Source organism: Piliocolobus tephrosceles, chromosome 21 (genome assembly GCF_002776525.5).
Source record: "Piliocolobus tephrosceles isolate RC106 chromosome 21, ASM277652v3, whole genome shotgun sequence".
NCBI lineage: Eukaryota > Metazoa > Chordata > Mammalia > Primates > Cercopithecidae > Piliocolobus > Piliocolobus tephrosceles.
Genome location: NC_045454.1, coordinates 37,006,734 through 37,020,983, shown reverse-complemented (window position 1 = coordinate 37,020,983; position 14,250 = coordinate 37,006,734). Strand labels below are relative to the sequence as shown.

Here is a 14,250-nt window from a genome sequence, read left to right as displayed (position 1 = left end):
CATAGAATGTGCTTATTCCCTTGTATCTAACATCTCTTACGTCAAAAACAAATACCTTGGTTACAGTACAAGGACATAGAATGTGCTTATTCCCTTGTATCTAACATCTCTTACGTCAAAAACAAATATCTTGGTTACAGTACAAGGATATAGAATGTACTCATTCTCTTGTATCTAACGTCTCTCACATCAAAAACAAATATCTTGGTTAAAGTACAGGGACATAGAATGTACTCATTCCCTTATATCTAACACCTCTTATGTCTAAAACAAATATTTTGGTTAAAGTACAAGGACATAGAATGTACATTATTTCTAACACTTACGATTTATTCTTTAATAAGAAGGGAAACTTTGAAAGGGAACTTCTTTGCTTTCTACAAAGTAATTCTCCTCCCCCAGCCTCCTGAGTAGCTGGGATTACAGGCATGTGCCACCACACCTGGCTAATTTTGTATTTTTAGTAGAGATGGGGTTTCTCCATGTTGATCAGGCTGGTCTCGAGCTCCCAATCTCAGGAGATCCACCTGCCTTGGCCTCCCAAAGTGCTGGGATTACAGGCATGAGCCACCACACCTGGCCCCCAGATACGTTTTTGTCATTTTACTCTTCCTTCAGGATGCCAGTGACATGAAAGACCTTTGGTTATTGTCTCATGTGTCCCCGAGGCTGCTTATTTTATTCTATCTTTTCTTCTCTCTGTTAGATTGGACAGTTTACATTGATCTGTCTTTAAGTTCACAGGTCCATTGGCCCTTTCCTATTTGTCTCCATTCTGCTTTTTTTTTTTTTTTTTTTTTCGAGATAGGGTCTCACTCTGTCATTCAGGCTGGAAAGCCGTGGAGCAAGCATGGTTCACTGTAGCCCCAGCCTCCCAGGCCCAAGTGATCCTCCTGCTTCAGCCTCCTGAGTAGCTGGGACTACAGGTGTGCGCCACCACGCCTGGCTAATTAAAAAAAAATTTGTAGAGATGAGGGTCTTGCTGTGTTGCCCTGGCTGATCTCAAACTCCTGGGGCAAATGATCTTCCCACCTCGTCTCCCAAAGTGCTGGGGTTACAGGCATGAGCCACTGTACCTGGCCTCCATTCTGCTATTAAGTCCATCGAGCAAGTTGTTTATTTCAGTTATTCTATTTTTTAGTTCTAAAATTTCTCCATTTGATTCTTCTCTCTCTCTCTCTCTTTTTTTTTTTTTTTTTTTTTGAGATAGGGTCTTACTCTCTTGCCTAGGCTGGAGTATAGTGGTATGATTATAGCTCACTGCAGCCTCAACCTCCTGTGCTCAAGTGATCTTCCCATCTGAGTGTGCTGAGTAGCTGAGACCACATGAGTAGCACTACCATGCCTGGCTAATTCTTTTTATTTTTTATTTTGTAGAGACCAGGACTTGCCATGTTGCCCAGGCTGGTCTCAAACTCCTGGTTGATTCTTCTTTATGATCTGTTTCTTTGCTGAGACTTTCTATTTTAACATTTGTTGCAAGCATTTGCAGTTTTAAAAATAGCCGTTTAAAGTCGTCAGATAATCCCAACATCTGTGAAGTGTTGACAGTGGTTGATTGGGTTTTCTAGACAAGTTGACATTTTCGTGGTTGTTTGTATGCTGAGTAATTTTGGATTGCATCCTGGACTTTTTGAGCATTATGTGGTGATATTCTAGGTCTTACTTAAGTTATATGGGAAATATTGATATTTTTGTTTTAACCAACAGCCAATCTTAGTTTTAGGGCACAAGTTCCAACCCCCAACCTGTAGACCATGAACATCACGTCAGTTCTTAAAGCCCCTGTGCCATTTCCAGGTCAAATCTCCTGGGTATGCACTGCCCAGTGGCCAGTCTGGGACCGGGGTGGTTAGTTCAGTTCTCAAAGTCTTTGGTAAGTCCAAGTGTGGTATACGCACAGGATTCACACATGCTCGATTCTAGAGAGTTCTGGAGACATAAACCACTTCATGGGGTGACTTTCCTGAGCTTCTGGCTCTGTGCTGTCTACCCAGTACTTTTCTGATACCTTGCGGTTTACTCTGTTGCACACGTCTGCCATTGGGCCCACTTCCCAGCCCACATGGAGAGAGGACAGAGTGAGAAAAGGACAACGGTTGCCCCACCCCCTCGGAATAGTAGCCAGCACCACAGGGCCTGGGACATGAGGAACCAGGGAGATGGGGGACTTCTGTGTTTTCCAGGAGAGTCGGGAGTTCCTCTTCTGGCCCCAGAGCCAGGCCTGGAGGCTCCACTGAGCTCTTGTGTGCTCTGTGGTGCACACTTCTGCTTCCAGATTGCTGCTGCACTTTCTCATGGGGGCGGTGAGGACACTGCGTTCGTGGCTCTTCTCTGGTCCACCTGCCGCTGTCCTCAGTGTTCCAGCAACTGCCAAGCCTCCTGCCCAGGTTTCAGAGCTGTTGTCAGTGGCAGGGGAAGGGGCACCAACTGACCCACCTCGCCAGCCACTTGCTTTTATGTTCACTCTGGCCTCATCCCTGCAGTGTGAGTAGACTGTGATGGGCTCAGCCGATCCAGTCATGCAGGTCACCCGGGCACCCGTTTCTGACGGCCACAGGCAGTGCAGCATTGGGCACACTTGCTCAGCCCCAGATGTGTGCACTTGGGTGTCTCCGTGACCTGGGCTGGGATTTCTGGAGGGCTGAGGCCCCAGACACGGAATTGCCAAGGAGAGTGCTGCCCGAAAAGACTCTTCCAGCGCGCTCCATGCAGACCTCTTCGCTTTCTTACTTTCTAAACCATGGGACAGGACAGTGGCCTTGCTAACCACATTCCCCTCTCCCCTAGGGACCCCTGACTGATGGTTTATTGAGCCCAAATCTGGTGCCCTGGGGTGCAAAGGCAAGTCCCAGGGGGCAGCTTAGAGGGAACTGAGCAGGGAAGCGCTGGGGCTGCGGGGGTCCCTGCCACAGTGCGCTGCCGCCCGTGGTTCCACCCCACACGGGTCAGCACAAAGGCAGCTGTCAGAATGCCGCCTTCCTAAGTGGCTTGCAGAGCTGGCGGCTGGGTCAACATTTGCCTCCAGTTGCGATCATCTGAGTGGAGCCTCGTACTTACACAGACGGGCCCTCAGCAAGCATCTCTTCAGCACCCACTCTGGGAAGTGCACCGGTTCTGGGTGGCTTGTCACACCTCAGCTGAGAAGGTCCTGATTGCTGCCCGCAGGGCTGAGATCAGCCTCATGGACTGGGTGGCTTTTCAGCTCCACTCCCTGGGCCTGCCTTTACGGCATTCATGACCTCATGTGTTCAGTTACAGCTGGCTGCCGGGGACAATCCCTACTCCCTCAGGGGGAGGCAGCACCCAAAGGGAATTAGGGGCTGTCACAGTTGAGAAGAGGGCCCTCCGAGAAGGAGGCAGGCGAAATCCCAATGCTTGGGCTCCTGGAACCCCAGCCGGTGAGGGTCCCGAGCTCCTGAGCCTCTGCGTGTCCACTGAGCACCTGCTGCCACACACGCTGTTTCCAGTGCTGGACATGGCGGCGCACAGCCGCACGTGGCTTCCCGCAGCAGGGAGACAGAGACAGATAAGCAGGCAGTGACAGGGAAGCTGTTGTGCACCATGGGATCAGGGAGCTGCTTGGGAGATGAGGACAGGACAGCACCAGGAGGTGAGGCTGGGGAGGTGACAGAACCAGAGCCCTTGGGGCCATGTCCAGTTCCCTGCCCCTCCCCGGGCTGTCATTTGCTTGGCACCTCAGTTTTCCCGATTCTCTCAGAAGCGGCAAGCTGGTGAGGGTCTTTTGTTTGTCTACCCAGTGCTTTTTGGACATCATGCATAAGACTGCACAGACTCTCCTGCCACTCTGCAGACAGGAAACACAGGCCCTGCACCATGTTAGCCTGGCTGGAGCCAGCATCTGGCCCCAGGTGTTCAAGTCGGTGGCCTTTGGCCCACTTGCTGGTGTGGGCATGGCCTCATGCAGCATGGCAGTATGCAGTGGTGGCCAGGGCTGCAGCCCCTGCGATTCTTCTGTCTGTCACTCTGTGCCCTCAGCACGGGGCCTCTGATCTATGCCTGTTTCCTCACTTCTAAAATGGATGCAAGAAGAGATGCTCCAGCATCATGGCTCCCTCAGGACAGGCTAGGGGATGCAGGACCATCGCCCTGGTGTGGATTTTTAATTGCACTTTCAGATGCATCTCGGCATGCACAGTGGGTTACAGCCCCTCAGGTCATCTCCCCACGGTCCCTTCCCCAGAGGTTGTCGAGGTGTGTGTGGAACAATGCCTGGCGTGGTGGAAATGCTGTCAGTGTCAGCCACTGTGACTGGATTTAAGTTGATTATTTTGAATCAAGCGTTATCACACTTCAAGGTGGCCCTGGGAAGCAGGAAGGGGTCAGGACCCAGGAAGTGCCATCTCTCATGAGCCCTGGGGGGTGAGGGGCCGGTGGCCTCCCCAGGAGGCCAAGAGGAGAAACAGCATTCAAGAAAAGCAAGTCTGGCCTGGTCCAAGAGACCCCAGACCAGCCCACTGGGTGAGCAGGGACCATAAGGTCCTGGCTTGGGGCCAGCCAAGCTCATGGCCTCTCGAGGCTGATTCAGCACAGGGACCAGCTGCCAGGTTGGCCCGGGGCATTCAGGGGGCTCTCAGGAGGGAGGGACTGGTGCCTGAGAGAGAACTCTCAGAGGGGGCTCCAGGCATGCATCACCAAGCCCCATTGTGGCCTGAGGCCTAGCGGGCAGGACCCACAGTGTCCACCTCATGTGCACAGGGCCCCGGCGTTAAGGCTGGAATAGGGGGTGGGTGAGCCTGGGGACCCTCCGCCAGGCATGGGTTGGTTTGGGTTGGGGGTAGGCCTGAGCCACAGTTGGGACTCCCCCAGCTCAGGGAATGCCCAGGAGAGGGATGGGCTTGGAGGTGAGAGGGCATTGAGAGTGGGGTGGCCAGAGGGTCACATGGCGTGGTGGGAGGCAGTGGCTGGTGAGTGGCAGACCCCCCTCACTCCCACGCCACCACCCCCAGGTCAGCGCCAACGGCAACGTCCTGCGCAGCGAGATTGTGGGCTCCATCAAGATGCGGGTCTTCCTCTCGGGCATGCCCGAGCTGCGCCTGGGCCTCAACGACAAGGTCCTCTTCGACAACACGGGCCGTGAGTACCTGTGCCAGGGCCCTGCGCGTGAGGACGGCTTCACCGGGCACGCACATTACAGCCCAGGGCAGGGTTGGGCCAGGCAGAGGAACAAGCTGGTTTCAAGCACTTGGTTTAGCAGCATTTCACACTGCTTGAGACAGCTGTGTAAAGTATTCCTCCCTTCCGGGACATAGAAGGCGCAGGGGAGTGAAATCCTCCAGTCTAGCTGGGAGGCCCCCATCACCCAGCCTCACATGCCAGGTCTTGCACCCTGCCCTGCACTGCCCAGGCCGCTGGAGCTCCGGCTGAGGCCTTGCTCGCTCCCTCCCACGCCAAGTTCTCCCCTCACCTTGGGCCCTAGGTGTGGGCTGTGTGAAGGCCACGCACGGTGATTCTCGCTCCCGCTGCTGGTCTGTAACACTTCCCACGGCAGGGCGGGGTCAGAGGGGCTCAGGGCCTGGGTTTGCAAACTGTGCCTCCCGCCTCTCAGCTGTCACAGGCCACGAAGAGGGTGCAGTGGCTGGGCCTGCCCCCGTTCCTGGCCCAGTGAGGGCTTCTTGGGCATCAGCCCATCAGGGCAGCTCCCCGCCCGGGGCTAGGCAAGGCCCCACCCACATAGCCCTCAGGGAGGTGGGAAACCAAGGAAGACCCAGGACCCCGTGGATGCCGGGGCCTGAGCCTTTGGGGAGCCCCGAGCCATCCCCCAGCCGAGTCCATTGATCAATCATTCAGTGAACGTGTCCTGAGCAGGTCCCCTGGCTGAGCCCTGGGGTGGCTGCTGGAGACTCAGCATGAGCCAGACCCACCAGCCCTGCCCGCCGGGACCCCAGGGGTATGAGGAGTGATGGGGCAGTTGTCTTGGGACCCAGCCCCCTCGGTGTTTGTGGCCCAGGCTGCTGTTACTGCGTGGACTATGGGCCCTGCTCTGCTGGGGTGGGTCCCAGGTGGTAGGAGTACTGCTGAGAGAGTGACCCGGAGGTCCCAGGTCTGTTCTACCCTCACCCCTGACCCCAGGCGGCAAAAGCAAATCTGTGGAGCTGGAGGATGTGAAGTTCCACCAGTGTGTGCGGCTATCACGCTTCGAGAACGACCGCACCATCTCCTTCATCCCGCCCGACGGCGAGTTCGAGCTCATGTCCTACCGCCTCAACACCCACGTGAGTGCGCCACCCCGGGGCTGGGCTGTTGGTGGCCTCCTCCTCCCCTTCACCTCCAGGAGGTGAAGCCCAGGCAGGCGCCGGGGCTGGCCCCACCCCATGCTCCATGAGCTGCCTGGCTCCGCAGAGATGGAGTCTGAGGACCTGGGACTCCGAGCTTTCTGAGGGGCACAGACCCCTTTCGCCACCACACCTCTTTCCCAGGCAGCCCCCTAGAGCAGGCCCTGCGCACGTTTTCTGCATTTGTACCGAGGCCTCCCTAGTAGCTCCCTGCTGCCTCGGCCTGTCTGTCCTGACCCTCCCTGACGTGGCTGTGCACTCCCCACAGGGCCCTGGGCCAACAGCTGGGCAGATGGCCCCTTGCCCTGGGCCTTGGTTTCCCCTCTGAAATGGGCCTTTGTCAAACACGGCCAGGTGTGAGCACCCTCTCTGCCCTCCTCGGCAGGTCAAGCCTTTGATATGGATCGAGTCGGTGATTGAGAAGCACTCCCACAGCCGCATCGAGTACATGATCAAGGTGCGGGGGCCCAAGGCCACCCACTGAGGGCCTTCTGGTGTCTCTGGCCTGTCCTGGGGGCCTAACCGAGGGCTGGGGGTGCCATAGGGCTGCCATCCATGCACCCTCGCTGTGGCCTCAGATGCAGGAGTGGCCTGACACTGAGGAGACACCGCCTGAGGCCTGCTCCTAGATGGTGCCCCTTGTGGGGAGGGGCCTATAACTAGGCATCCAGGACACTCCCAGAGGTATTGCCTCCAGGTGGAGCACCTCTGCCCCTCAGTGACCCTGTCCAGCGCAGCCTGACCCTGGGACACAACACTGTCTTAGGAGGGCAGGGCAGAGGGAGGGATGGGGAGCCTTGGAAGCTGAGCAGACAGGAGGACGAAGATGAAACGCCTGACATGAGGCCTTGGGAGAGTCTCGAGGGTAGGAGTGGGGGTGGGTAGTGCCTGGAGAAGTGGGGCTAGGGAGGATTCCCCAGGCCAGGCTGAGGGACATGTGGCCTGGAGGGGCTGGGCCAGCTCACTTTGGCCTCCATAACCCCGGGCCGCATCGGCCTGGCCTGCAGGCCAAAAGCCAGTTCAAGCGGCGGTCAACAGCCAACAACGTGGAGATCCACATTCCCGTGCCCAATGATGCCGACTCACCCAAGTTCAAGACGACGGTGGGGAGCGTCAAGTGGGTCCCCGAGAACAGCGAGATCGTGTGGTCCATCAAGTCCTTCCCGGTGAGCACTGCATCCAGACATCCACATGCCCCCTGCGCCTGTCTCTGCAAGGCAGCCTGGGTGCCGCAGGACCCCCGCACCTCGAGATGGGGTGACCGTGACCATCGTGTCCCCCACACCCACACCTGGGGCTTCTGAAAGGGTGGACGGAGAGCCAAGGACTGGAGGGAAAGCAGGAGGAATCAGAGGCTGACTTGGCCCCTGGCCCCCTTTCTGCTTTCCTCTTGTTTGTGAACCAGCCTCTGTCTTCAACCTCAGGGCAGTGCCCTCTTCCTCTCTCTCTTTGCTGCCCCCGAGTACTGATGTGAGATGGGGCTCCTGTCCATGCAGGCCCTGAAGGAGCCCCGTCCACCCTGGCAGGTGCAGGGCCCTTTCTTTCCGTGCTGGCTCAGCCTTGCCTGCCATCAAGGGGCATGGCTGCCTGTAGGCCAGAGCAGCATAGCCTCCAGAGCCCTGCACCAGCCGCCCATGTCCTGGGCCAGCTCTGCACTGGCATGACTTCCCCGGCACTGTGTTAGGGGTTCTGAGGACTTGAGTCTGGGCTTGCTGGGTGTACACAGTGCACAGAGAGGCTAGGCCCGGTCATGGCTCTGGAGCTGAGCCGGGTGGCACTGACCTGCTCCGCCAGGCAGGCTCAGGGCAGGCGCTACTTTCCATGTTCTCCCATCTCTCCAGCTGCAGCCCCAGCTGAGTTAAGCTGGAAATGCTGCAATTCAAGCGCCTTGAATTTCATGATGGCACTTTCCCTCCCAGTCTCAATCTAATCACATGACATAAAATGCAGAAAGTAGAGGCAGGAGAGAGAAAAGCCCGTTACCCCACCACCTAATACTCCCGTCAGCCTTTCTGCGCGTCTCCTTCTCACCTTTCTTTCTGCGTGTTTTGGTCTTCCTCATTATACTCAAGTAGAGCCAACTCGGCGCCTGCCCTTCCACGCAGCGCTGCGGCAGAGCGTTTTCCTTCTGGTGTTGACTGTCTTCTTGGTGGTCGGCTTCGGGAGCTGTGGAATATTCCATGGAGGGGTAGTGACCATCCCTGATTGTTGGATTATCTCCTCTTTTCCTGCAATTCCACTGTTGAAAATAGTGTTTATTATTTAAAACACAATAGGAGAATACCTCATCAAATAAACAGCATGGTGAGCTGTAGACGGAGGAGGAAGGGACAGGGCTAAAGGCCGAGACACAGGCTGGCGTGGACCGTGCTTGTGTAAATTTGACTTCGAAGCTATGCACAGGCACACCTCATTTTATTGTGTTTCCCAGATACTGCATTTTTATTTTTGTTTCAGTTTTTAAACAAATGGAAGGTTTGTGGCAACCCTGTGTTGAGCAAGTCTGTTGGCGCCATTATTCCAACAGCACGTGCTCACTTCGCGTCTATGTGTTGTCACTTTTTAGCAATAAAGTATGTTTTAACTAAGGTATGTACATTCTCTTAGACATAATACTGTTGCACATTATTCAGACTACATTATACAGTAAGCTTTTTTTTTTTTTTTGGAGACAGAGTCTTGCTCTGTCACCCAAGCTGGAGTGCAGTGGCACAATCTCGGCTCATTGCAGCCTCCACTTCCCAGGTTCAAGCGATTCTCCTGCCTCAGCCTCCTGAGCAGCTGGGATTACGGGCATGCACCACCATGCCTGGCTAATTTTTTTTTTTTTGAGACAGAGTCTCTCTCTGTCGCCCAGGCTGGAGTGCAGTGGCACGATCTCCACTCACTGCAAGCTCCGCCTCCCGGGTTCATGCCATTCTCCTGCCTCAGCCTCCCATGTAGCTGGGACTACAGGCGCCCGCCACCACGCCTGGCTAATTTTTATATTTGTAGTAGAGGCGGGGTTTCACCATGTTAGCCACGATGGTCTCGATCTCGTGATCCGCCCGTCTCGGCCTCCCAAAGTGCTGGGATTACAGGCGTGAGCCACCATGCCCGGCCGCCTGGCTAATTTTTGTATTTTTAGTAGACATGGGGTTTCACCATATTGGCCAGGCTGATCACGAACTCCTGACCTTGTGATCCACCAGCCTTGACCTCCAAAAGTGCTGGGATTGCAGGCGTGAGCCCACGAGCCCGGCCAGTAAATGTAACTTTTATATGCACTGGGAAACCAAAAAATGCGTGTGACTTGCCTGACTGTACTATGTGCTTTATGGCAGTGTCCAAACTGCAATGTCTCAAGGTATACCTGTCAGTGCTTTCCAAGCATATAAAACAAAATTAAATCAAAATGGAAAAAAAGGTAATTCCTAAAAATGAAAAGCAAAATTAATTCATCAGCATATCAAGTTGATGACAGCTACAGATACATATTACTTCAACTAACACACCCTAAAGACAAAAGGAAGTGCAGAAAATAAATTTTAGGAAATATAGAGAGGTAGATGGTTGATAGATTAGATAAATAGATAGCCTTCCCTTTTTCTTAGATTGCTGCATACTAAAAGGTTTGTTTTTGTTTGTTTTTTCTTTTTCTGAGAAGTCTCGCTCTGTTGCCCTGGCTGGAGTGCAGTGGCATGATCTCGGCTTACTGCAACCTCCACCTCCCAGGTTCAAGCGATTCTCCTGCCTCAGCCTCCCAAGTATACGGGCACCCGCCACCACACCCGGCTAATGTGTGTATTTTTAGGAGAAGCAGGGTTTCGCTGTGTTGCTCAGGCTGGTCTCAAACTCCTGACCTCAGGTGATCTGCCTGCTTCGGCCTCCCAAAGTGCAGGGATGACAGGCGTGAGCCACCTGGTCTATTGTGAATAATGCTACTGTGAACATGGGTGCACACACATCTCTTCAAGACCTGTTTTCATTTGTTTTGGGTATATCCCCAGAAGTGGAATTGCTGGATCATGAGGTAATTCTATGTTCAATTTTTTGTGGAAGTGCCATAGTGTAGGCTGTTTGCTTTTAAACGCAGTGTTTGTCAGTCCTGTCCCTACTGCCATCTGTTACCAGGGTAGAGAATTTGATGTGTGCCCATGAGTGGCCATGGCACCATGACACTGTCCACCTGGACGGAGAGCTGGGCCAGGCCTTGCGTCCGGGCCTTCTCCTGGCTCTCTCTGCATCTCCCATAGCACCCGCTTCATAGAAGTTGCTGCCACGTTACTTGGTGCGTGGGTACCTGTGACTATTAGGACAGCAGCCTCTAGGATTGTGGCCTGTCCTCCTGTTCGCCTGTCATTCTCCCTTGTGATGATGGCAGCCCTGTCCTCTTTTGCCTGCCTTTGGCACACGCCTGTCAATGCCTGTTCTTCCTACCCGGGGAGCCTTCTCACTGTGCCTTTGTGCCGTCGAGTCGGTTTTGGTGTGTGAGCTGGTGCCAGCCTACAGCTCTCATCGAGAGCAGAATTAAACCCATTCGGCTCAACATGACAACACGGGCTGGGCATGCAGGCCTCCATGGCCCCTGGGGAGGGTCTGCTTCCCTGCCTTTTCTTTGGCTTGTGTTTTCCCTTTGGTCTTTGCTAAGGTTCAGATTTGGGGTCAGGCTGAGTGTTTGGGACACAGGCTAGTCACCAAGCAGGTTTGTTCCCTCGCTGCCTGATTTACCAGTTGCTGATGTTGCGTCATCCCCCCATCATCCTCCCGGAGTCTGTACTCAGCACATGTCACCAAGTCAGGCAGAGTTCTCACTGTCATGCTGCCCTTGTGGCAGTGGGCAGAGATGGACCACTCGGCCCTGCCCCAGGTGCATGGGGACGGCCCCTGCTCTGAGGTGGAAACAGCTCTAGTTGGCAGCAGCTCCCCCTGAACCTCGGCCTGAGCCCTGGGGAGCACAGACTGTGGGGTTCCAGGTGTGGCCAGAGCTGAGATCGTGCCCCCGACTGCTCAGGGTGAGACCAGGCACTGGGGGCGACCAGGCTGCGACCTGTTGCTCCTCAAGGCAGGGAGAGGGTAAAGGCCACAGCCAGGACTCCAGTTCCAGTCAGAGCCAGAGCCGCCCCCTGCTCACCCTCAGGAGCAGGACCCAGGGCTGACCTGTCACTCCGTGCACGCTCCTTGGTTTCTTCCTTTTGTCGCCTCTCCCTGGTCCTGGTTCTCACCTGGACACTCTATTTTCTTTCACATGCTGTCCTGAGACTGGGCGTGTGGCCTCTGTCCCCGGCGCCCTCACCTGCCACAGTCATTACACACTCTTCCTCCCCATGGCCCGTCTGTCTGGTTCGCCAGCCTTGGAGGAAAGTGCATTGGGGAGCTGGAGCGGGGGGTGCTGGGCCACTGCAGGCCACACTGGCAGGGGCTTGGTGACTGGGGCTGGCGGCTTGGTGAGCTCAGCTCTGGGTGCCTAGGTGTCCTCATGGGGCAGCTGGGTACCCCAGAGCAGAGGCTGTCCTTATCAGCCTGGGGCAGCACAGGGCCAAGCTTTGGTTCCCCAGCACAGGGGCTCATGCTCTGCTCCCTGGACTGGGGTGAGTGGTCAGTCTCTGCCCATCGCCACTAGGGCCAGAGCTGTTGGCTAAGCTGGGGCAGGGCCTGGGCCTGAGCACCTCCCCCGTCTGCTCCCCAGGGTGGCAAGGAGTACCTGATGCGGGCCCACTTCGGCCTGCCCAGCGTGGAGGCTGAGGACAAGGAGGGCAAGCCCCCGATCAGCGTCAAGTTCGAGATCCCGTACTTCACTACCTCCGGCATCCAGGTACGCAAGGCCCAGGCGGCTGGGCCCAGAGCAGGGACACAGGCCGCAGGGGACACATCAACGCAGCCGGCTTGGGAAGGGGTGTCAGTCAGCTGGAATCAGGACCCTGCAGTGCTACAGGCCTCTGCCTCTGCCTCCCCACAGACGGGGAGAGGCCAGGCTGCCTCTGCTCAGCCCTGACCCCTGAGTTCAAAGCTCCGAGATCATTCTGCCCCAAAACTAGCGTTTGAGGCTCTGCCATCCACACATGCCCCATGGGACCTCTTTTCCCTGGCACCCTCTCAGAAGCCCACAGAGGGAGGAGAGGCCCCCAGAGAGCCAGGGGCCTTCTGGCCGGGAGCCCCCAGCGGGCCGCCAAGGCCATGTCTGCAAGCCACACCCTGGCTCCTCACCACTTCCAGAGGCGGCTCTGCCCTCCCACATCCCTTTCACCCCCCTGAGGCCTGTACTCATCCGCTTGTCATGGCCTCACCTGCCAACCCCAGGCTGCCCCAGCAGGAATGATGAAGGGGGTACCAACAGGGCGGGAGCCTGCGGTGCTCAGGGCCCTGCTACCTGTGCCCCAGGTGCGCTACCTGAAGATCATTGAGAAGAGTGGATACCAGGCCCTGCCGTGGGTGCGTTATATCACGCAGAACGGAGGTGAGTGAGGCCCCACCCGTGGGGTGGGGTTGTGCTGAGGGGTCCTCTGTGGCTACCCCCAGGGTGGAGCCATTGGGTCAGGTCCCGAAAGCCGGGAGGGTGCAGAGCCCAGCATGACACCTCCCTCCTGTCTCCTAGATTACCAGCTCCGGACCCAGTGAGGGGCTGTCGCGGCCAACGCCCCGGCCTCAGGGCTCCTGGGACACACCTGCCAAGCCCGCCAGATGGAAGGGCCCTCCCTGGTCTCTGGCCACCCTCCCAGCCTCCGCCCAGGGACCCCTGCCTTCCCCAGGCCACCTGCTCTGCCGTTGACACTCGTCTCAGAAGCCCCTTTCCCAGAAGTGGCTGGTCTTCGAGAAGGCTCGTCTCTTCGTCCCTGAAGTCAGTTTCAGGGGAAGGATGTGAAAATTTTCCCTTTTGAGGTTACAGCCTTTTATGCTGTTGAGCTCCCAGGTACCAAAAAGCTTGGCCAATGCTTGCCAGCCAGCCAGCTGCAGTTGGCATCTGCCACGAAGGAAGCACCAGCCTCGCCGGGCCAGCAGGGGCATCGTTTTGTTGCCATTTTGTTGAATGTTATGAGTTTATGGGTGTTCCTGGAACTTGTCTTTGTGCATTCGTTGCTGTTTGTGTTACCCTTACTGTCCCCATGTCCCACCCACGTCCTACGGCACTCAGGCAGCACTTAGTGAGGATGAGCCCTCACCCTTCTTGTCTTCCTCCCCGGCAGCGCCCGCAGCGGGCCGTTTACACATTGGGGCCGGCACCTGGCGCTCTCGGGGGCCCCTGCAGCGTCTGCCTGCTGCCTGGACTCGCAGGCCTCGCCTATGGCGCCTTCCCAGGGCCAGCCTGGGTCACAAGACGCTGTCACTCAGCCGGATCAGTATTGAACCACCAGGGGAGGTGCGGATCGGTGAGAGATGCCGGCCTCGGACTTCTTCCCACTGAGGGTCCAGAGAGTGGGGCCACGTGTCACCCACGTCTGTGCTTGGTCACCCGCCCTCTCTACCCTGTGTGTGTTCACGTCATAGTTACATTAAATTCCATTCATTGAATCCTCCACAGCCTTCCTCTGATGCGGCGTGGTCCCGACCCCTCCTGCGTGACCACAGGCAGCTGCAGGGCTTGCCTAGTTTCATCGCTGACCTTCCCTGTGGCCCCACGAGGTGTCACCAGCTCCCTCTGCTTCCCCAGCTGACACACAGGAAAAGCAGCTGCGGGAAGAGGCAGCTGCAGCGCTGGACCGTGGGCCGCCACTTCCAGGCCACACAGATGAGGCCACGGAGGTAGAGTCTTCTCCTCTCATCCAATCTGCTCCACCCTCAGATGGCCAACAGCTTGTCCCCACCTCTCCCCAACCTAATGGCCGACTCAGAGCATGGTCCTTGTGTCCACAGCAGCATCCCCTGTGTCCTAGCTAGAAATGCGGGTTCATGGGACAGCCCTGACCCTCCAAAGTGGAGGCTCTGGGGCCAGGGTCCCAGAAAACATTAACAAGGCCCCCAGGTGCTTCTGTGAACT

General features: G+C 56.4%; 1 protein-coding gene across 2 annotated transcripts in view; it reads left to right on the top strand.

The window, feature by feature from the left end:
• The window catches only part of AP1M1 (adaptor related protein complex 1 subunit mu 1), a 37,327-nt gene extending 23,536 nt beyond the window's left edge, over positions 1-13,791 (top strand). For both annotated transcript variants that reach the window (XM_023229904.2, XM_023229903.2), the window contains exons 6-12: positions 4,971-5,097; positions 6,094-6,236; positions 6,682-6,753; positions 7,304-7,462; positions 11,965-12,090; positions 12,657-12,732; positions 12,871-13,791. In XM_023229904.2, coding sequence (XP_023085672.1) covers positions 4,971-5,097; positions 6,094-6,236; positions 6,682-6,753; positions 7,304-7,462; positions 11,965-12,090; positions 12,657-12,732; positions 12,871-12,893 — 726 coding nt within the window. In that variant the 3' untranslated portion in view covers positions 12,894-13,791. The remainder of the gene's footprint in view (positions 1-4,970; positions 5,098-6,093; positions 6,237-6,681; positions 6,754-7,303; positions 7,463-11,964; positions 12,091-12,656; positions 12,733-12,870) is intronic.
• Positions 13,792-14,250: the final 459 nt, after the last annotated feature.